The 27,799-nt window shown below is 37.4% G+C and overlaps 5 protein-coding genes across 5 annotated transcripts; 1 reads left to right on the forward strand and 4 right to left on the reverse strand.

Annotated features, from left to right (window-relative positions):
* Positions 1–2,003: 2,003 nt before the first annotated feature.
* Positions 2,004–2,957, reverse strand: LOC306701145 (olfactory receptor 52E8-like; the record flags this gene model as incomplete). Its single annotated transcript, XM_079166398.1, has 1 exon — positions 2,004–2,957. One exon carries the CDS (start codon positions 2,955–2,957, stop codon positions 2,004–2,006), a length of 954 nt encoding a protein of 317 aa, XP_079022524.1.
* Positions 2,958–4,661: 1,704 nt separating this feature from the next.
* On the reverse strand, positions 4,662–5,636 carry LOC306701146 (olfactory receptor 2AT4-like; the record flags this gene model as incomplete). Its single annotated transcript, XM_079166399.1, has 1 exon — positions 4,662–5,636. The coding sequence occupies one exon, from the start codon at positions 5,634–5,636 to the stop codon at positions 4,662–4,664; it is 975 nt and encodes a 324-aa protein (XP_079022525.1).
* Positions 5,637–13,640: 8,004 nt separating this feature from the next.
* LOC306701147 (olfactory receptor 2AT4-like) lies at positions 13,641–14,615 on the reverse strand (the record flags this gene model as incomplete). Its single annotated transcript, XM_079166400.1, has 1 exon — positions 13,641–14,615. The coding sequence occupies one exon, from the start codon at positions 14,613–14,615 to the stop codon at positions 13,641–13,643; it is 975 nt and encodes a 324-aa protein (XP_079022526.1).
* A 4,006-nt stretch (positions 14,616–18,621) lies between these two features.
* On the forward strand, positions 18,622–19,560 carry LOC306701148 (olfactory receptor 13F1-like; the record flags this gene model as incomplete). Its single annotated transcript, XM_079166401.1, has 1 exon — positions 18,622–19,560. The coding sequence occupies one exon, from the start codon at positions 18,622–18,624 to the stop codon at positions 19,558–19,560; it is 939 nt and encodes a 312-aa protein (XP_079022527.1).
* A 5,337-nt stretch (positions 19,561–24,897) lies between these two features.
* LOC306701024 (olfactory receptor 52B2-like) lies at positions 24,898–25,833 on the reverse strand (the record flags this gene model as incomplete). The annotated part of the gene is made up of 1 exon (XM_079166238.1): positions 24,898–25,833. The coding sequence occupies one exon, from the start codon at positions 25,831–25,833 to the stop codon at positions 24,898–24,900; it is 936 nt and encodes a 311-aa protein (XP_079022364.1).
* Between the last annotated feature and the right edge of the window lie 1,966 nt (positions 25,834–27,799).

Below are 27,799 nucleotides of genomic sequence, written 5' to 3' on the forward strand. Positions count from 1 at the left end.
TTTTCACCCAGGAAACATCTAAAAGGTACGGAGCGTTTCAATGTTTATGATGATGGGCTGAGTTGATATCTGTGGCAGATCAATAGTAACTTTATAATGGTTTAAAGTAGAATAATTTGGAAGCGATAGTTCGATGCAGTTTGTTGTGCTCGTGCTCCTGGATATGAAGTGTGTGTGTGAAAGTGCCGTAGATCGCGGCTGGGATCGATAACGGAGAACATTGCTCGCCTTCTCCTGGCGAGAAATAGGTGAAATTGTGGTAGTACTTGTAGTACCTTGAAGTACTTTGTGTATATATATGTTTTTAAGTGATTAAAATAGGTTACATGGTCCATTTGATCAGAATCTCTTCGTCATGTACGTTTTTGAAATATTTTAAAATATCATTTCATTCTTTCGCAAAAGTGATTTGTACTACATGTGTACACTCTTCGCCCCCCCTCTAGCACTCTTGCACCCTTCTCGGGTGCAAGAGGTTTTAAACCGTAATTTCTCAGTCCATAGTGTGTTCAGATGATATTCACTGATCCAATTCCAATACTGCTATCCCTACACTAACCTTCTATTTCTATTACAAAGTTTAAAAAATTGCTTTGCTCAAGCAATTTGCCTGTTAATTCCAGCTTCTTATAGGCAATGGTGATTTCTTCTATTGTTATTAAACTGGTGCTCATACAAATCTGTCTCTTTCTGCCCTTTGAATTATCCGTCTGGGTGAACCATTGTGCAGCGATTTGTTCTTCATGTACAAACCATTACTTTTTTGCAAACCCTCAATGAAATACATAAACATTTGTAACACGTAGTCTTCTCAGCCATCTGACTGTACCGAATCAAGTGTTTGTGGCAGCCGATTCCAAACTTTTGAACTTGTAAATATTCAATCTGTTTTTATGGTTATGATAATGTAATTCAAAGCTCCTGGTTGAGGTTGGAGAAAGACTGTGACCCTGTTTAAATATTTAAAAAGTCAACCACTGTCTTTCCCTAACCCTAAACATGTAGCCTAACAACACACTGCAAACACTTATGTCTGGCGTCAAAGTATTTTAGCAGGATGGAGTCTATTTCAGCCCCATCATTTTGCTTTTTAAAAGGTTGCAGCATTATAATGGGGTTTTCTGTCCAATTTCCTACAGTAGGAAGTTACAAGTGCAATGGACAGTGTCATTTTAGCACTTTTGATAAAGATAAAACAACGAACTGTATACTTAGTTTACTACAATGGATATGGTTAATATTTGAGCCGATGCATGCGGGTGGCATGCAAAACCTATGCTAAACTGATTCACCCACAACAAAATGAGCAGCTTTTGTTCAGTATATAATACATACAATATATAAGTTTGCTAAAGTACTATTCTCCTAAAAAATGATTTCATCTGATTTCGTGCAGAATCTGAGCCGGTGGCACCAACGAAAAGCATCAAGAATCACGATGTAGAAATTGGCCATCCTCTGCTGCTGGTCTCGATCACTTATGTAGGTCATATAGAGTCATTACATTGAAAATGTTCCATTAACACTTAAAAGTTCCTCACAGTAACTCTATGAAAATGAAAGTAGTGTCCGTTCTGTTTTCGTGATGTAATATTTGTATTACAGCACAGTAGACTGATCCGATGCAAAGAGGCACTGGCCAAACGGCAGTGTTTGACGAGTTGGGAGTAAGAATGCACTGATTATGTTATATCTGAAACTGGCTCACATGCTAAAATCCCCTCGGTGTGGATTGTAATACATCTCAGTTGGTTAACTAGTGTTAGAAATAATAAAGTACAACTTTAAACATTTTGTTTGCACATTTTAATCTGGCTCATTGAAATATAACCAAATGTTAACTTAGTAGATGTGAAAGAAAAGTAAGGCACTATGGTCTCTTGTATATTACATTGTTTTATTTTAATGCCCCATGGATCATGTCACTTTCTCACAATTACCTTTTAGTGCAGAAATTTGTTCAGATCTTTATGGTAAGAATTTAATGCACACATTTGGTCACATTATTTCACTCCAACTATGGAATTCTTCAATCTCTTCATCAGAATATCTTTGATATGTTTGGTTTTGAAGCAATATATGATTGGATTAACAGCACAAGGAAGAAGACTGTACAACAATATCAATCCAACACGGATTTCCAAACTAAAAGAGAATCCTGTAGCATGAGCTAGATAAACAAAACATCTTGGCAGGTAATACAGGCACGAAATCAATAACTGTGGTGTACATGTTGATAAGGTTTTGTATCGCCCCTCTTGGTTTGTTCTTTTTAAAACAACTACAAAGATGGAAATATAGGAAAAAATTACAAATGAAAGTGGAAGCAACAGACTAAACATTGCAAGACTGACAGCAACAGCCCGGACATATGTTATAGCTCCACCACATGCCAGGTTTGTAATTGAAATGTGGTCACAATAGCATTGCACAATGATGTTAGAATTACAGTAAGTCAAAGTCAGAGCATGAAATACAACTGCCATCATCCTAAGAAATGTCCCAATCCACGAAAACCCACAAGCCATAGAAACAATGTTGTTTGTAATTAGAACGGGATATTTAAATGGAAAACACACCGCAATAAAACGATCAAGGGCCATAATTAGCAGAAGGAGAGAGTGAATTGCTCCTAAGGAATGAACAAAATACATCTGAGTGAAGCAGGCTTCAAAAGATATTACCTTGTCATCCCACCAATATCTGGATATCATTTTTGGTAAGGTCACTGTCCCGAATAACAAATCATTCATTGCCAGATGACAGAAGATCAGATATGTTGGCTTATAAAGCTGCCTCTCAACCCCAACAAAAATCAGAATAAAACCATTTCCAACTAGAATAACCAAGTAGGTAAAGAAAAGAAGAGTTGAGACAGGTCCATAATATGTTGGCTCAAGTCCTGGAAATCCAAGTATTATAAAATCTTTGATTGCTGTTATGTTTGTATTCATCATTATAATTTTGGTGTTAAAATTTTGGGAGAAATGCTCTCTTGTAAGAAATTGGTAAGATTGTAATTAGTCATCGATCATTCTTTAGACATTAGAGATAGTCTTTATGATCTATGTCGCATTTGCTGCTTGGAGGCAAATCCCAATTCTGACAATCAAGGTGCATCCCACTCCAAACTGAATCCTTTACAGCACAGTATATATTCATCATAGTGAATGACGTAACGACATCTTTAGCTACCCCAGAGATTGCATTATGTCATTCATTTGTGTGCACTATGCAGTGCCTACTGCCCGGGAGTTTTTTAGACTTAACATTATTGTAGGACACGGAATAACAACTTGCAATAAAGGAATTGTAAATAAGAATCATATTTGTAATGCAACTGGTAAGACAGAAACAAATGTTTGTTTTTTTCACAAGTAGAATTAAACCTTCTGCTGCTGATTTTAGTGCAATGCGGTTGCGACTTTCTATGAGACGTATTCTCAATTTGTATTTAAAGTATATAGCAGGACTGTTTGTAAACATATTCACAGTGTGAGAAAGAGGCCGGCGACTTGTGTTTGTTGTTTTTTTATGCTTTTTGGATAATGAATACAGACTGATGATTGATTTGCTCTCAGTGAGGCACAGAACATAGGTGAATCACAAAAGCTAATGGCCATCCACCTGCTTTGCATCGTGTTCAAGAGAAACTTTTTATGAGGTGACATGAGGAGACATGAAGCAAAGCAAAGTGTCTGATCAGTTGACCGTCAGCGGTGCTGTTTTTTTATTGTTTAAGGCTGTCGCATTCTGCCTCTCTGTCCACCTCTTCAGCCACATTCCCACGTCCTCAAAATCATTTGCCATTCCCTTCCTGTCCACCAGATGCCCTCAGGCTTGTTTGCCGGACTTCGTCATTCATCTGTTCTCAGTACCTTCATCATTCACTGATTAGATATACGGTCCGGTTCATGTGTCCCCTTGTCAGTTTGTCAAAATTGCAATATGGTAATTTCTTGCTGAGCATCTTTTGCCTGTTACTGGTCCGCTTGTTACCTGTCTGCCTTACTGCCTAATCTCCTGCCTTTTGCCTGTTCCTAAGTCTTCCCTTGTTGCTACTCTTCCTAACCCTGTGACAGAGGTTGTCTTCACCTGTCTGGGCCTTTATGAAAAATATTTTCACTCTTTCATTGATATTAAATGTTTGTGTAATATAATATTATATAATTTTCTACACTTAAATTATTGTTAACTTTACTCTAGCCAGTTAGGAAAATTTCAAGCAGACCCTCCTAGTTAGACAAAAAATGAATATATGTTGCTTCCGATGTAACAGTAATATTGTTATAATATTTTTTTCAAACATCTGCAGTCAAAGTAAAAAAAAACGTGAGCACATCCGAAACTTCCCTAAAATCTAAACTGAATTCAGTATTTATTTGACCAGTGTCAAATAAGCTACATTTCTGTGCTGCAGCTCAAAAGACAATGTCAATATTTCTGTTAAGAGGGAGTAGGTAAGTAGTAGTATAACTACTACTTCACTCCCACTTCCAGGCAGGTGTTTGGCCTGGCAACAACTGCATGAACAGACAATTTCCAACAGACATGGTTAACATTGTGACAGCTTTAGCTTTCAATTTGTCCCAAATCAGTGTTTTTAATGAAACTTTCCTAAATCTGCTGAATGGAAAAACGTTGATTAATGCATTTTTTTATCAGTTGTTAATCGAAGAAACTTGTGCTTTTTGATGAATGATGCGTCGGTTGAATAGCTTCCACAAGCTTTCTCTCATATCTTTAGCTCTTAAGCAATATATAAGTGGATTAATCATAGGGGGGAAAAGGCTGTACAGCATGATTATTACTATTCGCATATCAGCACTAAATGTAATGCCAACATTGCTGGCTAAATACACAAAACATCTGGGTAAATAATAGAGGGAGATTATAATCAGCTGAGTACTGCAAGTGGACAGAGATTTAATGCGACCTTGTAAATTTGCAATCTTAAGTACTGCTATAATTATAGAGCAATATGAGAACAGTATAAATGCCAGAGGTCCCAGTAAGAAAACCATTGCAAGCACAAAAGCAGGAAAACCATAAGGGGCTCTGTTAGTGCATGCCAGGGTTGTGATACCAATATGATCACAGAAGCAGTGGTTGATTATGTTAGAGGCACAGTACGGGAGAGGGTATGCCCTAATAACTAACATTAAAGGGGCTGCCTTTGCAACAATCCATGCTGTAATACTGAGAATTTTGATAGTGGAGTTTTTAAAAACAATGGGATATCTGAGAGGATGGCAGACCGCCAAATACCTATCTAAAGCCATCAGGAAGAGAATTAAGGAATTCGCTGTGCCAAGATAGTGAACAAAGTACATTTGGACAAAGCAAGCAGTGAATGAAATGGTCCCTGATTGAAACCAATACTTACTGATAATCTTAGGTAAAGTGGTTGTGCTAAAAAGGATGTCACATGTACTCAGATTTAGAATTATATAATACATTGGCTTGTGGAGACTTCGGTTGGTTGCAAATAAAAAAAAAATTGTAACATTGCCTGTCAAAGTTAAGACATAAACTAAGAACAATATTGCTGAGACAAGGCCTTGGTACTCTGGATAAAGTCCAGGGAATCCAGTAAGAATAAATTCAGTCACGGTGCTCTGATTTCCCTCTGGCATGATGGAGCAGAAATGTCCTCAATACACTGAAAAGGAAATATGGGGTCAGTGAGTCAACACTTCAGATAAAACACGTTAAACATCATCTCAAACATTTAAACAATAGCAATGCAGCAATAACACATTTTTTTCTGAGGTATAATTAATTGTCTTTGTTTATTTATTATATTTTAATGGTTTTAATTTATTAGTATAAACTGGTTGACAAAGTATGTGTAAGTCTTACAAGACTTCAGCCAACTATATACATTTCTAGGACTCAACCTTTTACACTTACCGTTCTTAAACTGTTGGGCAGCATATTCTGCCGATTCGCCGGCTAATTCAGCTCTTAAAAAGACTTTGGGAAGCATATCTTGTGATGAAGGTACACATCCATCTTTTTTATTCTCTGTGGATCACTAATGTCTTTCTCTCTTCTGCCTCCCTCTCTATCTTGTTCTGCTCGAGGTTTCTTCCTGTTAAACCAGTGGTCCCCAAACTACGGCCCGCGGGCCGGATACGGCCCGCCTCCACATTTGGTCCGGCCCCCTGAACAATACCAGAGACGCGTTATGATTTTTTTTCAGTCTGCACAATGAATCGAATTTTAATCGCGATCACGATTTTGGCTGCCACGATTAAATGAGCATGATCGTCTGCGATATTGACGTTTAAAATACGTGCTCTGCTACATATCAAATCAAACGCTTCCTGAATCAGCCAACCACCAGGGGGCGAACGAGATGAAAGCTGTCATGCGCGCACCCTGTAGAAGTAGAAGAGTAGAAGAAGTAGAAGAGCAGCGAGACGGGAGCTTGAAGGACGAGTACTTGTGCTTAATTTATTTACACGCCGGCATGTCATATCTGTCACTACATGGTCGCGCGTTTTCAATTCCCCTGCTCGCTGTATCGCGCACGGCGGTGTTCCGCCCCGATCCGCGTGCACGATGCAACAGTCGCTCACCTGCGAGTAGCACCCACGTAGCACCCCCCCCCCCCCCCTAATCGTGCGGCCCTAGGTCAAACGATATGTTCAGTGATATGGCGTGGCCCTCACAGGAAAAAGTTTGGGGACCCCTGTGTTAAAGGAAAAGTCGCTCATTGTGGGAACTGTTGGGTCTGTACATTGAAGAGTCTACAGCTGCTCCATATAAAAAGTGTCATGAGATAACTTCATCAAGCAGATAGACGTGCATCCGTTAGATAAACATTAATGGTAATAGTAACTTTGTCTCATAAGTTTGTTTTTTCTCAATAGGTGTTAATATTTTCACCAATAATGAACATGAAATAGTTCAGTGGGGAACTACTATACATGTTCTGCATAGCAAGCAACACTCATCCCATGATGGTTGTTTGAAAGAACTGTTTATTTAATAATGCTAAAGCAGTATAAGTCCCATAGGAGTAAACAATTGCACTTGAACAAACCCCCACTGTGTACCTAAATGAATACTGAGGAGGGAGTGTTAATATCCCCAGTGTTTAATGGTTTCTTCTGAGAGCATTGCTTTACAGCATAACTTTACAAGCAAAGGATAAGCATGACATCTGAAGCTTGTTGACTATTGAGTTTTATGTTTTAAGTTGTTGGACAAGGTCTACATGTGGTTGTTATTATTACAGTTATTAACAGTTATTTTGTGGTAGTTGTAGTTTCAGTATGTAATGATAAAAATAGCAGTGTTGAGTGAACTCTAGATCGGTCTTATTCTCAAGAATACTTTGTTAAGGTCTCAGAATTAGCCACATTTTTACTCCGTGTTGTCTCGGTTTCAAACAGAGGCCTCTGGATGTTATTTCCAGACCACAATTGAGGTATATCACTAAATTATCCGTGTATTGTGTGATTCATTTGTTAACATCAAACAAAACGGTCCCTAAACACTGGTCCTGGCCATGATTTGCTCTCTGTTTAGGTGGTCTTCACTTCTACACTAAAGAGTAGCAGCAGCAGCGTGATTAGTGTTGTAAGTAGTACAGAAGCTTCATTCTTCTAAATGGTAAAACCTGAATTCAGTTTTCAAACAAGTATCTCTAAAGATGGCGGCAAAAGCACAACATTAATTTTAGATGCAATCAAGGCCGCCTTGAGTTTTTTCACCAACATTCTTTCTTTGAAAAAACTATGAACAGAGTGGATGGATTTTGGCTGATAATTAGTCAATGACACCAGTCATTTATCAATTTAAATTGTGTCTTGACTTTTGCAATTATCTTTCACCTACTTTAGCAGAACTTTCCTTACATGTGGTCCAAAATGCTGCAGTGAAATCCTATTAAAGGTCTTATGTAACACCATAAACCTGTTGAGACCCATACGTGGTCACACTAAAGAGCTACTGCAGCCCTACAGGAACCTGAGGTATGAGACGGTATTGCTGCCTTACAGGCTACAGTACACTTCTTACTGGCATTTCTCTGCATTCATATTTTGCCTCTCCCAAATCTATGGAACTTAACTCAGGTGTCAGTTCACGTGTTAATACCATATGAAATAGTTGCCAAGATAGTAAGAGGAAAGAAGTAGTTCAACAGACGATGTATGTGAAACAGTGTTTAGAATATTCTGGGGAAAACAACATTGCATAAGACTGTTTTGAGATGAGAATTCACTAAGGTACAAAGACACTCACCACACAGAGGCCCACACTCACACATGCACACTTAAATTACACACACGAGACACTAATTAGCTTCCTCCTGGAACTCATTTGTGTTGTTGCTTCTGAGTGTCATGATGATCCCAAAACAAACACGTCACTCTGCCTCCATGACATGAGGTTTGTAAGGGTAGAGGTTTACAAGATGTTAGTTTTGAAGCAATTTAACTACATAGAGCAGTAGTTTTTAACAATTTTCTCCATCTTTAGTATGCTAGTATTTGCTAATTAGTAATTAACACAAAGTGGTTCATTGGAATATGATCAGTTTTCTCTGAAAGAAATCACTTCTTAACGTGGTGATAGTGCAAGAGAAAAAGTCAGGGGATCACTTAAGTTATCACAACTCAAACCGGTTGTTGAATTTAAAGCTGGTCACTTAAAGCTACAAATGTCACATTTCATTCATGCTTACTATGTGCTTACTGTCCATGCAATGTAGCATATACTATATAGAATAGTTCTGACCACACCTCAATGTTTAAAGGAAAAGTTCTACATTGTCTGCGCTACACTACACTTGCCTTTTGAGACCATCAATATGTACCGAGCTGGAGTCATGACATAGCTTAACATAAAGATGGGAAAGGACAAGCAGCTCGATAGGATAACATATTGTATTCTGGTGGCTACTACTACTACTGGTGGCTTCTGAAAGGTGAAGCCAATGCAGAAGTGCCTTAAATCTCTACTGACCATCTTGGGCAACTCCTCTGGTTGCAAAAAGAAGTCTGATTGTATAGAAGTCTATGATAGAATTATCCTACTTCTAACTTGTTTAATAACATAGTAAACATTGTAAATGTGATTTTATGGTCTCAAGCACTAGTTTCAAGTCTTCTTCAACACAACACGGTTTAGAGGGAAATAGACCATAAAGCAGGGTAAGCTTTAGGGAGGGCTACCTTGTGATTTACAAGTCACTACCACTACCAGAGTCATATAAGGCCTCTCTACGCCACTCCTCCACACTCCAAACATGGCCTCTTCCAGTCACTGGTTGCAAAAAACCAAGATGGCAACAGCCAAAATTCAAGATGTTGACAGACAAAATGCCAAACTCAAGGCTTCAAAGTCCACAAACCAATGGGTGACGTCTCAACAACTATGTCCACTTCTTTTATACTGTCTATTATTGTATCTTGAATATCTTTGGCAAGAATGGGGCCTCTAAAAATGTGTTGATGATATTCACAGATCTTAACTTAACCCAATGGCCCAGCAGCTGGCCCGGCTGACACATTTTAAAGCTAGAGAAGATCCTGGTATCATATGAAACTAGAAGACCTGAAGTGTAATTTAGGCTTCTGCTGAAAAGCTTGTGCAGAGCATCCAGAGAGCCGCAGAGTAGCATTGCGTATAATCATTATACGCAATTATACTATAATGTGACCCGGGCCTGGCTCTACAGATGCCGCAGAAGTTTGATTGAACATCAAAGCCGGGTAATGGGATTTACCAAATATGGAACTATTGAAACATGTCCATCAAATGTAAAGACCACCTGGCAAAGGATTTGTGAAATGCAGGTCCAAATTGACAAGATATTACTTACTTAGTGCAATCTGCAGTACTATATATGCCTGGCGTGTGCGAGATGTGCCTGCACAGAATCCATAGGATCAGAAATCTGAATCAGGCATAAGGAATCCAATGATAGCATTCAAAGTAGGCTACATTTTGGCAAGGGAAAAACTGGCATGGCCATTTTCAAAGGGGTCTCTTGACCTCTCACCTCAAGATAGGTGAATACAAATGTTGTGGGTACCCACAATGCGCCCTTTACATACACGCAGTCCCATGCAGTTTGGGGCAAAACCTAAGAATTGTCGGGAGTTGCATAAACTGCCTTTGACTGGAAAGTTAACACTCTTGTGGGTTCAATAATCCCAATTGTATACATGTGTTATGATGATAGTGAGACAATCTTTTGAAACTTTGTCACTCTATAAAATGACCTATTGTGACCTCCAAGATAATCACAGCTTGTTGAAACTTAAGGGGGCAATAACCACCTGAAATTAGACAAATTGTCTCATGAATGTGATTTGAAGGGCTTTCATTTTGAAATGCTACATCAGAATGTCCTGGTACTCTCTGAGTGACACCTTGATGTGGTCTGCTATTAACCTGTTGTGAAATGATTTTGTAACTATGCACCATTTCCTCTCAAATCTAATCTGAAATTAGACAATTCCCATTGCTTTGGGCTGGGGGCGTGGCCAAGCATAGGATAAGGGTTAGTGCTAGGATTAGGGTTAGGGTGATAGAAAGGTCCTAGAGCCTTGGGAGTGGGCTCTATCCCCACTAAAGCTGTCATTGCAGTTTGATGGGTATCAGTCTCGAGTGTCAAGGACCTTGGGAAGAGGCTAACAACCACAAACTACATACCTAGGTCATCCAGAAGATATATTACTTTCCCTGGTATATTGATAATAATGGGGTTTCTGAAGAGCTTTCCATCTCACACAATTCTTACAGAACTCTCCAAATGTCAAGCTTTTGTTTACAAATCACAGCATGACTTTTTCTGTGGTTCCTCGAGGTCTTAGTGCCTTATTGGTGTCACAATCACTAGTACAAGCAAACTTGATCCCAAAAGCACAACGAGACAGTCAGAGATGGAAGGAATGTTCAGTTTACTTAACAGTTCAGACAAGGTCACTCAGTCAAATAAATCCAAAAGTGTCAGGCAGGCAGAAAGGGCAGAGCTATGAAAAGTGCTGGAAGTCTCTGATAAGGGATGGATCCAGTATACTGCAAGTTGGGACCCATGAGCTCTGTTCGGGGACCCCCTACCAGTACATCACTTACTGCACTCCCCTACCACGCTGCCGGGATTTGATGAGGCAAAGGAACGTGTAAGTAGGTGCCCCATCCATGATCAATTGACCTTTCTACATTTGAAATGACAGTCAGTTGTTGACTATATACAGACGTTAATGCAACTGTTGGCTAATTCAATATGGGACTAAATAATTACGCAAGTTAGACATTGTTGTGATGTTCCGGACCTTTGCATGAGGAAATTCTCTCTCCTGGACCTCGTTGAATTTTAATTAAATACCTCTGTTATAAACTAATCTATTAGACACAGTTTGAATAATAACAATGATAGTAATACAAATACAAATAATTGATAGTTTTACATATTCAAATATTTTTTAATTTACTAGAGGCTACTATAATAATGCTAATAATAATTATTGTTATAATCACTATCAATATCATAAACATTTTGTAAAACTTCCAATATTCAAAATCTTTACAGGTCATTTTGTGCCGCAATATTGATCAGAACTAGTATTCATAAATTGTCATTACATTTTTTTATTTGAGTTGCTTGGACAGGTTATCGTACCTTCGGACTACGGGAATCAAAATGTGAAGTTGCTCCTACTGAGCCTATCTAGTTCGAAGCCCCGGTTAATATCATAGCTAGGCTAACGTTCGTGTTTAGCGGTCAGTGGGCTATGGAGACTCGGTAGGGACAGGTCTTCCTGCAAGGCATACTGGGTAGGCGCTCCCGCACATGCACAAATGAGGGCAAGGAACGAGATGAAGGAAGTGGCAAATTTACAGTTAATATTTCTGTCTGTTGGGTGCAGAATGAATATGTACATTTACAAGGGTTGAATTGCTCTCCATACTTTGCTTTGAGACATGTTGAACTAAACCGTCTTGGTTGAGAGTGCCCATCTGTTTGAAGCAGAGCTGACATGCTAGTAGTGATGAGTTTCATACGATCTTTATATTTATGTGTATTAATATAAGCAACATACTATATCAGTGATTTACTTTTTATTGTAAAAAAGTACCCTGGTTTCCTTGTAAAGAAAAAAAAAGTTAATTCTGGTGTTGGAGTTTTGTAAACTGTTCAAAATGTATACATACATAAATGTATAATGATAGATGTTTGTATTTGACAACTATCAATATTCATGCAGTGCATTGGCAATACTGTATTTTGTAATGTGGTCATGTAATGGTCAATAAAGCTGACGGGGGGAGAGAGAGAGAGAGAGAGAGAGAGAGAGAGAGAGAGAGAGAGAGAGAGAGAGAGAGAGAGAGAGAGGGGGAGAGGGAGACCTTCAGGCCTTGAGAAGCCAGCTCTGAGCACACCAGAGTTCAACATATGTTTTTTAAAAACAATTAATCATGCTATGTAAGATAGCAGGAGATCAAAAATAAAGACCTGCTTACTCTTTTCTGTCCGGTGGAGGAAAAACACAAAACTGCACAAGAATTGTATATGTTCATATGTATTCCTGAAGCCTTAATTATGGTAGTTCAGTTGACTAACCTTTGTAACTAAAGACACTGTTTTTAACTATTTAGAATTTTCTTCAAGCTGTTTTGTGAGTTATAGTAAAATCAACAGATATATTTATGGAATAAACAGTAACAAATGTTCAACAAAATGGTTAAAGTATTCGTGGGTCTTGTGAATGTGTTGAGATTGGCCTATGCTGATGTTGGATTCACAGCCTGAATTATTATCCCAGTCTGGCCCTGAAGGTGGACGATGCAGATCAAATATTTATCATGGTATTTTTATGTTAGCGATATATTGCAAGATATTTTTTCATTTTGAAATACTTGATAAATACTTTAGTCGGTAATGATAAATGAGAAGTACCGGTTGCTTTGGCTAAAGAAACATTACGTTGGCTAAATACAACACATTGTTTAAACACACAAATTACAGAGGATTGTATATATGTTGCTACCGATGTAACAGTAATATTATGTTAATATTGTGGTCAAATCAAACATCTGCAGTCAAAGTGCTTGCTCTGAAAATGTACTTTAGCACATCTAAAACTTCACTGAAATCTAAACTGAATATAAAAAAGACAATGACCTCCATAGAATAGTAGAACAGACACTTGATAAGCAGTATTTATTTGACCAGTGGTATAATGTATATTACAGAAAAATACATTTCTGAGATCAAAAGACGATGTAAATGTTTCTGTGAAGTAGTAGTATAACTACTTCACTACTTCAAGTAGTATAACTACTTCATTCCCACTTCCAGGCAGCGTTTTTTGTTTTTTGGCCTGGCAACAACTGCATGAACAGGAAATATGTGAGACATTGCAAAGATACAGTGTAGGTCAGATTTGACAATTTTAGGGGTTGATTGAAAATGTACCCCTTATATGAAATATTGTGTCATACGTTGAGCAAATCCATTTTAAGCTGTTTTTTTTCAAAATGACATGGTTAACATTGTGACAGCTTTGGCTTTCAGTTTTTCCCCAATCAGTGTTTTTTATGAAACGTTTCAGTCCACCCGAATAGACGAGGCTAAATCTGCAGAATGGAGAAACATTGATAAATGCATTTTTTTATCAGTTGTTAATAGATGAAACTTGAGCTTTTTGAGGAATGATGCGTGATGTGAATAGCTTCCACAAGCTTTCTCTCATATCTTTAGCTCTTAAGCAATATATAAGTGGATTAATCATAGGGGGGAAAAGGCTGTACAGCATGATTATTACTATTCGCATATCAGCACTAAATGTAATGCCAACATTGCTGGCTAAATACACAAAACATCTGGGTAAATAATAGAGGGAGATTATAATCAGCTGAGTACTGCAAGTGGACAGAGCTTTTTTGCGACCTTCTATATTTGCAATCTTAAGTACTGCTATAATTATAGAGCAATATGAGAACAGTATAAATGCCAGAGGTCCCAGTAAGTAAACCATTGCAAGCACAAAAGCAGGAAAACCATAAGGGGCTCTGTTAGTGCATGCCAGGGTTGTGATACCAATATGATCACAGAAGCAGTGGTTGATTATGTTAGAGGCACAGTACGGGAGAGGGTATGCCCTAATAGTTATCATTAAATTGCTTGGCTGGGACATAACCCATGCTGTAATACTGAGAATTTTGATAGTGGAGTTTTTAAAAACAATGGGATATCTGAGAGGATGGCAGACCGCCAAATACCTATCTAAAGCCATCAGGAAGAGAATTAAGGAATTCGCTGTGCCAAGATAGTGAACAAAGTACATTTGGACAAAGCAAGCAGTGAATGAAATGGTCCCTGATTGAAACCAATACTTACTGATAATCTTAGGTAAAGTGGTTGTGCTAAAAAGGATGTCACATGTACTCAGATTTAGAATTATATAATACATTGGCTTGTGGAGACTTCGGTTGGTTGCAAATAAAAAAAAAATTGTAACATTGCCTGTCAAAGTTAAGACATAAACTAAGAACAATATTGCTGAGACAAGGCCTTGGTACTCTGGATAAAGTCCAGGGAATCCAGTAAGGATAAATTCAGTCACGGTGCTCTGATTTCCCTCTGGCATGATGGAGCAGAAATGTCCTCAATACACTGAAAAGGAAATATGGGGTCAGTGAGTCAACACTTCAGATAAAACACGGTAAACATCATCTCAAACATTTAAACAATAGCAATGCAGCAATAGCACATTTTTATCTGAGGTATAATTAATTGTCTTTGTTTATTTATTCTATTTTAATGGTTTTAATGTATTAGTATAAACTGGTTGACAAAGTATGTGTCACTCTTATAAGACTTCAGCCAACTATATACATTTCTAGGACTCAACCTTTTACACTTACCGTTCTCAAACTGTTGGGCAGCATATTCTGCCGATTCGCCGGCTAATTCAGCTCTTAAAAAGACTTTGGGAAGCATATCTTGTGATGAAGGTACACATCCATCTTTTTTATTCTCTGTGGATCACTAATGTCTTTCTCTCTTCTCCCTCCCTCTCTATCTTGTTCTGCTCGAGGTTTCTTCCTGTTAAAGGAAAAGTCGCTCATTGTGGGAACTGTTGGGTCTGTACATTGAAGAGTCTACAGCTGCTCCATATAAAAAGTGTCATGAGATAACTTCATCAAGCAGATAGACGTGCATCCGTTAGATAGACATTAATGGTAATAGTAACTTTGTCTCATAAGTTTGTTTTTTCTCAATAGGTGCAACACTCATCCCATGATGGTTGTTTGAAAGAACTGTTTATTTAATAATGCTAAAGCAGTATAAGTCCCACAGGAGTAAACAATTGCACTTGAACAAACCCCCACTGTGTACCTAAATGAATACTGAGGAGGGAGTGTTAATATCCCCAGTGTTTAATGGTGCTCTCTCAGCACACAGCACGTGTTTCTTCTGAGTGCATTGCTTTACAGCATAACTTTACAAGCAAAGGATAAGCATGACATCTGAAGCTTGTTGACTATTGAGTTTTATGTTTTAAGTTGTTGGTATATCAATAAATTATCCGTGTATTGTGCGATTAATTTGTTAACATCAAACAAAACGGTCCCTAAACACTGGTCCTGGCCATGATTTGCTCTCTGTTTAGGTGGTCTTCACTTCTACACTAAAGAGTAGCAGCAGCAGCGTGATTAGTGTTGTAAGTAGTACAGAAGCTTCATTCTTCTAAATGGTAAAACCTGAATTCAGTTTTCAAACAAGTATCTCTAAAGATGGCGGCAAAAGCACAACATTCATTTTAGATGCAATCAAATAATAATAATGATAATTAGTCAATGACACCAGTCATTTATTTATTTAAATTGTCAAAGATTTGCTTGTTAAAGCCCTTTAAATATGAGGTTTTGTTACTTTTCCAGAAAGTAGAAACTTATTGATAGAAAGTATTGGTTCTCTTTGCTCTTTTGTAAATTCTACCCTCCATGATTTAGAACTCCTAGCTGTGATGGAGATGATTCTTCGATTGTGTCTTGACTATTGTAAAAAAGTAGTTCAACAGAAAACAACATTGCATAAGACTGTTTTGAGATGAGAATTCACTAAGGTACAAAGACACTCACCACACAGAGAGGCCCACACTCACACATGCACACTTAAATTACACACACGAGACACTAATTAGCTTCCTCCTGGAACTCATTTGTGTTGTTGCTTCTGAGTGTCATGATGATCCCAAAACAAGCACGTCACTCTGCCTCCATGACATGAGATTTGTAAGGGTAGAGGTTTACAAGATGTTAGTTTTGAAGCAATTTAACTACATAGAGCAGTAGTGTTTTACATTTTCTCCATCTTTAGTATGCTAGTATTTGCTAACTAGCACTTAACACAAAGTACAGGTGAGGATATTCGAATATGATCATTGTTCCTGAAACTGGTTGTTGAGACCGGTCACTTAAAGCTATGTCACATCTCATTCATGCTTACTCTATGCTAACTGTATATGCAATGTAGCATATACTATATCGAATAGTTCTGACCACACCTCGATGTTTAAAGGAAAAGTTCAACATTGTCTGAGCTACACTACGCTTTTTGGCTTTCGAGACCATCAATATGTACAGAGCTGGAGTCATGACATAGCTTAACATGATGATGGGACAGGACAAGCTAGCCTTTATCCAAAGGGGGATAAAAAAAACAAATGCCATAGACGCTGCCGTATTTACGCCAGGATGTGTTGCTGGAGCTGCTACAATGTTGGCATAGAATAGCACCGATCAATCCGAGCTCCATTGAGAAAAGAAGTATTTTAAAAGTTATTTGCTTGTCGTCTTGCGGAGAGAACTAACAAAACATTCAAACTTTTTACAAATCGGCGTCATTACATAGTTATTTCGGCAACCCTTTTTCTCCGATTATTGCAGTTAAATCACAGCAGTTTATGTTGTGTTCATACAGCTGTAGTAAACCTGCCGACGTGTGGCTTGCTCGACACAGTGAATACATCTCGATAAAATACACAGAGCTTCTCCGGACTGTTATGAACCCAGACAAGTTTAGCGCTTAGTTTCCCGGGATATCTGGGACTTCCACAACAAGTACTAAGCAGAAATAGAAGTTATTTCTTCCATGGTTGATGGCAGAAATAAATGACTTGAGTTAATAACGGCTTCCAGGGCAATAAGCCACGCCCCCTCTCTGGCGCATCTGGCGCGATTCACGCAAATGACCATGGTCCCCGGCGAGTAACGCTGCACGAATAACGCGATTAACGTTTGATGTGAACGCACCTTTAGGCTTGCAGTCTCTCTACTGACCATCAGGAGATGACTCCTCTGGTTGCAAAAAGAAGTCTGATTGTCTGGAAGTCTATGATAAAATCACCCTTCTCACTTGATTTATTACCTTAGTAAATATTGTGACCATGAGTTTATGGTCTTAATAGCTAGTTTCAAGTCTTCTTCAACAAATCATGATATCCTCTTGTAAATGATGGTCACATTTAGAGTAAAATAGACCATAAAGCAGGGTATTCTTTAGGGTGGGCTAACTTGGGATGTAGAAGTAGCTACCACTTCCAGAGCCCTATATGGCGTCCCAACTTCACTCCTACGCATTCCAAACATGGTCTCTTCCGCTTTCCGGTTGCAATAAACAAAGGTGGTGACGGCAAAAATCCAAGATAATGTTGGCAAAAATGCCGGACTTGCGGCTTCAAACCCGCAGTCCACAAAGAATTGCAGCAATATATACTGTATGTTGGATTGCGCGAGAAGTGCCAGCACAAAACACATGGGATCAGAAATATGAATCAGGCATAAGGAATCCACTGGTACCATCCAAGTCATAATAGTTTGTCCGAAAGGGCTAAATAATGCTCCAAAGTTAGGGTAAATTTTGGCAGGGGAAAGACTGGCATGGCCATTTTCAATGGGGAGACTTGACCTCTTAACTCAAGATACTTGAATGAAAATGGATTATCTAGGTACCCACAAGTCTACCCTTTACAGACATGGCTACTTTATTCTATACCTATGCAGTTTGGGGCAATATTTCTGCATACGTGGATCCCGAAACAGTCTTGGAATTGCATAAATTTGGTGTGACAGGAAAGACTCTTTTGGGTTTAATGATCCTAATTGTATGGATGTGTGAGTATGTTAGTCCCCATACTAGCCATTTCATATAGTGAGACTTTATGTCACTGTAAAATATGACCTATTGTGACCTCTAGGATAATCACAGCCTCATGAAACTTCACAACCACAAACTAGATACCGAGGTCATTCAGAGGAAATTTACAATGAGCGGGTTTCTGAGCACTTTCCACTACAGAAGTGCTCTCGATCTAATCACGTAAAAATGCAGTTCTTACATAAGTTCTTAACTGACATGCAGCAAAAATTGGATTTCTGTGCAGAATTTTGCTAAATGATTTACGCTACCACATACAAGCTCAAATTAGCTGGAAACAATGTCCAATGTGATTGGACGATGGGTCTTCCCAATGAAAAGTCTCTGGTCCCGTGAGCTATAAAACCTGACTGGTTACAGTTGGTTCTAATTTACAATGTCTTTTCCTCAACTTCTTTTTTGTATTATTTTATCTTGATATTTTGTTGAATATGCCTTTGCAGAATGCTTCAATCAAAGTAACAGAATTTGTTATTGGTGGTTTTGAATCAACCAACAGACCTATGTTGGTTGGTGTGGTTATTTTGATTACCTATGTTCTAATCATTTTAGCCAATATATTAAACATCCTCTTCATTATTGTTGACAAGAGATTACACAAACCAATGTATCTTCTGATTTGCAACCTTGCTGTTGTTGATATACTGCACGCCTCCAGTAGCACTCCAACAATGATTGGGGTTTTAGTTGCTGGGGTTAATACTATTTCATATGTGCCTTGCTTAGTTCAAATGTTTGCTGTACTCTTGGGAGGGACGATGGAGATGTTAGCTTTATCGGCTATGGCATTTGATCGATTGATTGCTGTTAGCTATCCCTTTCAGTACCAGAGTTATCTAACAAATGTGCGTAGTTTTGTCATTATATGTTTTCTGTGGGTAGTTACTTGTAGTCTTGTGGCTGTATTGCTTGTAACCTTGCTTCCTCTCCCTCACTGCTCCTCAAAGCTGCAGTACACTTACTGTGGCTATGCTGCCATAATACGAACTACTTGTGTTGACCCCACTTACTATTTCAATATGGTTTCCATCATGTTCTTTTTTATTTATTTTTTCACTTTAATTTTGATTTGCCTGTCATACTTATATATCTTATTTTTTGTGAAATTGTCCTCAAACAATGACAAACGAAAAATGGGCGGCACTTGTTTGACTCACTTAATCGTGGTAGCAGGTTATTACGTTCCATCATTAATCCGCATCGTCTTGACCAGGTTAGGCGTCGTATTAACTCTTGAAGCTACCCATGGTTTAATGATTGGGATCATCCTCGGTCCAACTTTGTTAAATCCTGTGGTGTACTGTCTTAGGACGAAAGAAATTAAAATTAAGATTTTTAACATCTTCAAAAAAGTTGAGATATCTCAGTAGATTCTTATAAACTGTGATTTTACAATAACAGGTTTATCCTTTTATGGTCAAAGTGTTATCCTAAAATGCTAAAATATATTCATACTCACATTTTCTAAACTGTTTGCCTGTTAACTGTTTTATGTCAGTAAACTGTATGCCATTGTAGGTGTTCATAAAACGATATATGAAATGTTGTACATGTTTGAAATGTATTTAAACTAACATTGGCATAACATGTCTCACTATATTTGAGGACAGCTATTCACAAGTCAATCCTCACAGCTGCGGATGAAAAGAAAAGAAAAACAGCAACTAAAGACTATTTAGTTGCCTGTCTAGTTAGAAGCGACGGTTAATATCATAGCTAGGATAAAAATGATCATCCCAGTCTGGACCTGAAGTTGGATGATGTTGATCAATTATTTATCATGGCATGTTTATGTAAGCGATATGTATCATGTTTTTCATTTTGAAATACTGAATAAACAATATTATGTATCAGTGAAATCTGTGTAAACAATGCAATCAATTTGATATTTCCATAAAACATTGAAACTATCCACAATTACCCTAAAACAACCAGTTATATTAAAGGGACAGTATGAATATATATTTCATATGAAGTTTAGTTTTTATGCTTTGAATTAATTTTAATACTACAAACTCCTTTCAGTAAAACTTAAAGTGAATTTATGATTGCATATTTTAACTACTTTTGGAAAGACCTACATTTATAATGTTATGGCCCAATCAAGATATTCTAGTTAAGTGTCTCTTTTCACTTGTATGTCAAACTTTGAGAAAGCGGTGTTCATTACTCAAGCTTACTGAACTGAGCTTTATGTGGATTCTGGATGCTATGACCAAATCTAATTATTTTCTGCAAGTGGCATCGACTTGAGTGAGATATTTTAGTTCCATTTCCATAGCTAATAAAGTGTTGTTGTTTTTTTCTCTTTATTTATAAAGTAAAACTTTGATGCAAACCACTATTTGACTCTTACAAACTCACTTGTCTGTCACTGTTCGACATTTTGCAAAACAAATCAGTAGCTGTTTACTGCATTGTGTAACCAAATCCTTTGAGGTTCATTACCAGAGGGTACATCAGTCCACAGGGCTAAGAGTGACACGTCTTTCCTGTCAACACTTCGTCAACATAGAAGTCATTAACCTAATGAGCAAAGTTAAAGAAAGAAACAGTAACCAAGCGTCGGTAGCCATGACGCAATGTTAGTAACAAAGTTCAGTGGGAGAAGAAATCCTCTGATGGGTGACGACATGCTCACAGCCAAGTCATCAGATGCTGGTTAGTAGTTAATTTCTATAGGTTTCCCAAAGTTTCTGAGTCACAAAACAAGTAAACCGCCTTTTAGCATTAGACTTATAAAAAACTGGCTTGCATTAGCCTCACATCTTTCAATAAAACAATGTGCAATATATGATCATTAAAAAGACATAAAACAGCAACAACATATGAAATGATTCCTACAAGTGAGGACTTTTTTTTAATGTAACTATAGTATTATCAAATTGGCAGACTTTAAATAAACGTTCTTATTCAACATGTGAAGTTTGACACTGTATCAGCTTTGTGGTACACCCAGTATGTTGCACATGTATCTATAGTTCATGGATTAACTTTAATTTATCTATTTGATCAATTCATTTTGTTAGCATTGATATTTTGTGATATAATATAAAAAACATATTTGTCACCACATAAGTAAATATACTGTGGATTTCTAGAGTAAGGGTGTATTGTACAGTAGTCATTTGGTGAACCTTAAGGGAAATTAGCCCAAATGAGTAAAATTGTTAGTGTAGCAGTATTGTATCAACATCAATCATACTTCAAATCATTTAGTTTTCTGTGGTTTAATTAGATATAACTGCAGCGTTGATTGGCTGTTAGTGTAGCTGGGGTCAAGGACCCATTCTTATTTTTAACTAATTTCTTAAACTAAGTTCTTGTCTTACTTCTCTCTTGATTGTACTGGCCAGTAGTTAACTGTGATTGTACAAACCCTTTTAAAAGCATGTACAACTTAGAGAATTCATTATTATTGCAGTTTTGCAATAAAACAAAGGAGAATATATTGATAAAATGATCAATTAATGATTACTTGAGGATTCATTAAATGCAAATCAGTGTACAGTCACTGCAAAGTATTTTAGCTTGTTCAAATCAGGCACATTCATTGATATTTAGCAAGATTACATTATCTGCTTCTTCTGCATTAAGAAATATGACAATGTCCCAATAAAACATTAATGGAGACAATGAAATATTATAAGTTGGAAATGAACTGTGTAGAATATATGTGAGGTATCTACAGAGTCATGAAATGAAGGTGTGCAATATTGAATTTGACCACATTGTGGAGACAAAGTATAGTTCAGCATGGCTCTGTAAGAATGATTACCAAAAGACTGATTAGATCATTTTTTACTTTTGAAGATTTCTTTTAATCCACAGCACTCTTAAAGATTGTGTTCATCATATTTCATATAGTTTTCTCCATTGGCATGGAGTAAGCAGGTGTGCTACTCTCATAGGACATTGAAAGACTCTCTCAAATATTGTGAATACACAACATCAACAAATTCAGCTTAATTTCAGTTAACTTCAACTTGCTGAGGTGGCTCCAGCTGATTGTTTTTGCCTTTACTATAGTGTTGACAAAAATAGACAGGATATTGGGGAGAGAAAGTGGACGGCATGCAGCAAAGGGCCGGGGGTTGGACCCCAACCAGCGCTGCTTTGTCGAGGACTAACATTAGTACGTTAGGGCCCCACACTACCAGGTGAGCAACGGGGTGCCCCAGTGTTTCACGATGATTTTCGGGATTTATTTTCTATTTATATAGCCCATATCTAAACTCTACGGAAAAACGTTCTCAACTAAGAGAACAGGTTTAACGATATCATTATTATTTTTATTACATGCGGGCAAATATACCTAACGTTGCCTTTTAGTTGATGTTTTACCATTTACAATGTGCTCTTTCATCGCTGTGTGACGTCAGACAATTGCTTCCTCATGAGGTCGGGGCAGACGGATTAGAAGTAGGAACTCCATCTTTGAGTGGCGTTCCATTGCACTTTTTCTCTCGAGTTGTCTGGAATGCAACATTAAACTGCTGGGGGAGGAATGTTTGTATAGCTGATCCAAAACTCTCTATTATCTGGCAGCTTACCATTTTGACATTGGAGAATTGTTCACTTACTTTTTCCACGTTCACCATGATATCTAAATTAAAAGGTTATCATTGTTGCATATAATTACAATGAACTTATAAGTATCTGTTGATTTGCTTGGTTTTCACATCAAAACATAAATTGCAAAAGTAGGTTTTCAGTGGTTCCTGGGTAGACTTAATCACAGTTGTAAACACTGTAGTTAAGGCTGTATGTGTAGAATCTACACTCTAAGTGTCTAGAAATCACCAAAAGCAACAATCAAGCTGTTATAGACTTATAAATTGTATAATTTGGACTCATTTAATAATTTTAACTTTACAATTTAAAGCAGTCTGCAGGCATTTCTTTAATGGACATAATCAGAATCACATTTATTGGCCTATTATGTCTAAACATTTGACTCCGGTTTCCAGTTTCTCTACACACAGTGCCAAAAAGAAATGTGCAGGAAGATACACATCCATTGCCAAAACAAGGACAGTCAGGCTAAACAAAGACAGGCTAACATAACATCACTGTTGTGTACAGTTATTATGCACTTACTAGTTATAAAGTAATCAGGGTTCTTTAGATGATAGATGATATGATTAGCAGCTGATCTAAACCTATTTATATCAAAATGATTCTTTCTCTTCATTATGGTTAAGATCAAGTGCTACAATGTGAAACAGCAAAGATTCTGTTGTGTGTGTGTTCAGGTTTATCTGGAGCCACGTATCATATGTACTTTCTTTGAGCTTACTAAAACCAGATTTTTGTTTCGCTGGTGTTAGTTCACTCTGGCTTTAGTGTGCTTTATAGAAATGCCTGGCTCCTTACTAGCTTTATGTGGTTCAGGGCTGGCCTCCCCTCTGCAGTGACCTCAAAAGACACAAGAGGACAGCATATCACACAAAATGTAACAGATCCATAAAGTGTTGATTCAACAGAGAGCAGATTAAAAAAGATTCAGTGTGAACCGATGGCGCCCTCTGCTGTTTCTGTACTGTGAATGCACACAATACTATAGTTATGTGTTCAGTGCAACTTTGGCAAGGCTTGAATGGAAGGATATGACATTCCTCTATGTTTTAATCACATTCTGATAACTCTGGGACTCTAGTTTGAATTCTTAACCAGCACAATGTAAGTCTGTGTGTGAGTCATCGTGGCATAACGTGGTCCTGGAGACACCTGCTGCAACAGGAACTAGCACAGAAGCAGTTTTGAGTACTTTGCCAGGTGTTTATATTTGTGTTTATGTTTATAACATATTTCTGTGTCACAACCGTCCAAGACTAGTCTCTATTTTTCTTTTTCTGTTATACAAACATCATCTTCTCCTACTTAGGTTATGTACTGTATTTGAATCACATTTTTTAATTCTTAATCCAATAGGTTTCATCTGCACACATCAACTCAAATCAAACAAGTCTCATGTAACTCAAAATTCAGGTGGTCTTGTTTATTTCATAATAGTGTTTCACAAACTTTGGTTAGACAACCTTTTGAGCGGTGTGTAGTAATGAAATATCACAACATGGTCACAGCAAACTTTGATTAGACGCTAAAATCATGGCTTTACCTTTTAACATATTAGGTTAAGTTCAACTATTTGGCATTTGCAAAAGAATGCAATTAAATCATAACTGTATATCAGCTGTTAGCTGCTATTGGTATATATATATATATATATATATATATATATATATATATATATATATATATATATATATATATATATATATATATATACATTACATTACTGACAAACACTGGTGAATTATTTATAAAAGTGTTTGTATACTGCTAGAGGACAAAAAATGACGAGGTCATAGAGGTCACTTGAAATTGCTTTTCATGCATCGTAGTATAATAATAATAATAACGCAATGATGAGTTATGCACTAATAATGTGGCAGTAATTATTTAGCATTACTTTGTACAATCATTAGTCAAAAGTGAATTACTGTTAAACACAAATGTACTGTAGTTTTCCTTTGCATTACAATTCTTCACAAACTTGAACTTTACATGACAATAAAGCCAAATTTACAGGGTTTTTGGTGGGAAGATTCAATTTAGTAGCAACAAATGTATTAATAAGGTAGCAAGACAAAAAAAAACAGAGTCAGTGTCAGAACTGAAATAAGTTTTAGCTTTCTGCATGCTCAAGATGGAAGGATTTTATTCCTAAAAAAGTGCACTACTTTTTCTCTGATTTCTTTTGTTTTCAGTCCATAGATGATTGGATTCAGTGTCGGCGGGAAAATTAAAGTTGATACCCCCATGAACCTCCTTAAGTGTGGCGATAAGTTCTTTATTCTGTACGAAATGATGGTGAAAAGACCCAGACACTCCAGCAGGAGAAAAACTGTCAGATGTGTCGCACACGTCTGCAGAGCTTTGGCTTTTGTGTCGGATCTTTTGGATCTGAAGCATGCAACAAGGATCTGGAGATATGTGTACAAAATCATCCCATTAGTGAACACTTGTGAAATAGTGGTCATAAGAAGCCCATAAATGTTATTGATGGTTGTGTTGGCACAGACCAGAGACAGCAAAGATGGATTGTCACAGTAAGGGTGTGTCAATTCAGATCGACAGCGGGGTAAACGCAACAGCAGAAAAAAGAGCACACACACTAGAACTAAACAACTCATCCACACAAGTGTGATTATTCTCATAATGTGAGCATAAGTCATAACAGTGTTATATTTCAAAGGCCAACATATAGCAATGTATCTATCATATGCCATAGCACTCAGAATGAACACTGTACATGTTGCATAGATGTGGATAAAGAATGCTTGGGCAACACAAGCGGAGTATTGCATTGTCTTTCTGTCTGTCAGTATTTCATTGATGACATGTAGGAAGAATGCTGAGGAGCCTATAAGGTCGTTGATGGGAAGGTTCAGCAGAATTAGGTACATGGGCTGATGCAGAGATTTGCTCAGTACAATAGTGAGGATTAGAATAAGGTTGCAGAAAAGTATGATCATGTAGCTCAGAGTTGCAAAAAGAAATGCAGGAAAGACATTTTCAGAGGAGATGTCAAAGCGATTTAGCACCAGAACAGATGATGTGTTGTACAGGTTTTCCATCTTGATGCTCTTCCTTCCTGGAAAATTGAAAAGATGTTCAATATTTCCTCATTAGGTAGCCTAGTTATTCTTACACAATATCAATTTAGCAAGATTATGAGAGACTTAATAAGACAAGAAATGTATACAGAGATAATGTTGTAAAAAGTGTGAACATTCCAGTCGTATGAGTTATAGTTATTAGCAAGTTGTAAAGTCTCTGCTAAGGACAGAACTTACCAAATTAAATCCTGAATATGTCCACGCCACTTCACCTTCAGTCCACATTCATCACATGTTATATATGCTACTGTACATGAATAACAATTTATAGTTTTAGGGTTTCACTGCTTTGCACATACAAATCCAGGAACAAAATACACAGAGAGGATATACAGAAAACTATGTAGTGGATCATCCCTACCTAGGACTGGCAACAATGACCAACTGGTGAGATGTTCAGAGGTAGAAGCAGCTTTATATGAGTGATTCCTTCTGAACACAAGGCAGCTCTCTGGAGTCTTCTGGTTTACCATAAAGTTTATCTTTAGAGTGTTATGGCAATGACTTAAGCACTGAGTCACAAGGGGCTTTGGAAGAATATCATATGTATTAGTTACCCTACTATCACCCACGCATTAATATAAAGAAAGTCAAAATGATTGGGTTCACATAGACATTTATAAAAGAATACTTTAATATTCACAAAACTAATTTAAGTGACTTGAAGAATTGATGTTTTTTGATTTCTTATATAGATCATGTTTTTTGATCCCCTAGTTTTCCATAGGAGGGTAGAGGCACCATCCGTACAGTTCTGGTAAACAACAAAGCTGACCTTGGTTTCCACCCAGCGTGGCCCTTTATGGACCAGGTTTTAAAATATAAAGTGACATTTCTAAACTACTCTTTATTTCTACATTGTAAGAAATGGCTGCACATAAGACAAGAGAATGCTTTCTCTGACAATGAAAAACAGGACACACAAGTTTCAAACTCCAGTTACAGCATTCAGATGGAATGACTTTTTTATTTATTACAATCTTTCACATTATAAGAACAGTGAGCAAAAGACAAATAAGAAACAAAAAGCAAACAAATATGAGGTCATGAGAATATCAGTATAGATTTAAATATATGGATCTATAGTTTAAAATAAAATATTGCACATGATACATTATAATAGTTATGAAAAATCTGCCTCATTGGATGAATTTATCCAATTCTTTTTGGAGTCGTATGTTATGTGTATGTTCCAGCACATGTATGACAAAGACACGAGCTATGAGACAGTTTTTTTTCTGCCAGTATTTTGTAGTGGCCTTTTCACTTGCTTTCAGCATGATCTTTCGGAGGTAGGTATCATCTTTACTTAGATTACTGTTGGGATTGTTGCGAGCATGATCAACCATCATTTTGGCACATTCCCTCCAGCAGCATAGCTGAGTTTGTTTGGACTTGCACATGTCTTCAGTTATTTCAGTGTTCAGCTCTTTTTCCCATCGTTGGTTCACATAATCTGTAGTGTCCTGTGAAAGAGATATAATTGCTCCCTGCCATGTCAAAGTAATGTAGGCTGTTAGCGTTGAAGCAGTGTTGTTGTTCTTGTAACAATTAGTGGTAGGCAAGTGTAAAAAATAATGATAATACAAAAAAAATGTGTCTTGGTATGTGATGTTAAACACAATCTCACTGCAGGGTTCAACTCAATTATATAAGATAAAAGTATCATCAGAGAAGACACAGCTGTGTAGACTGCGATGAACTCAGATGACCCCCACCCCCAATGACGTAAGCAGGGTTATCTCTGCTTGGGCTTTTTAACATTAAGCCTGCACTACAAACGGGAGGTGGGGTTAAAGGAAGATGGGATTTTGGAGGCAGAGAGATCTAATGAAAGACACTGTTCTGTTGCATGATGGGAAGTGGAGGATGCACTGTTTTTAGAGCATGTCCCTGACTAAGTAATTCAAGTCTGACTCGTCTT

The sequence above is a fragment of the Pholis gunnellus genome, assembly GCF_910591455.1.
Source record: "Pholis gunnellus genome assembly, chromosome: 9".
In the NCBI taxonomy this organism is placed as follows: Eukaryota; Metazoa; Chordata; class Actinopteri; order Perciformes; family Pholidae; genus Pholis; species Pholis gunnellus.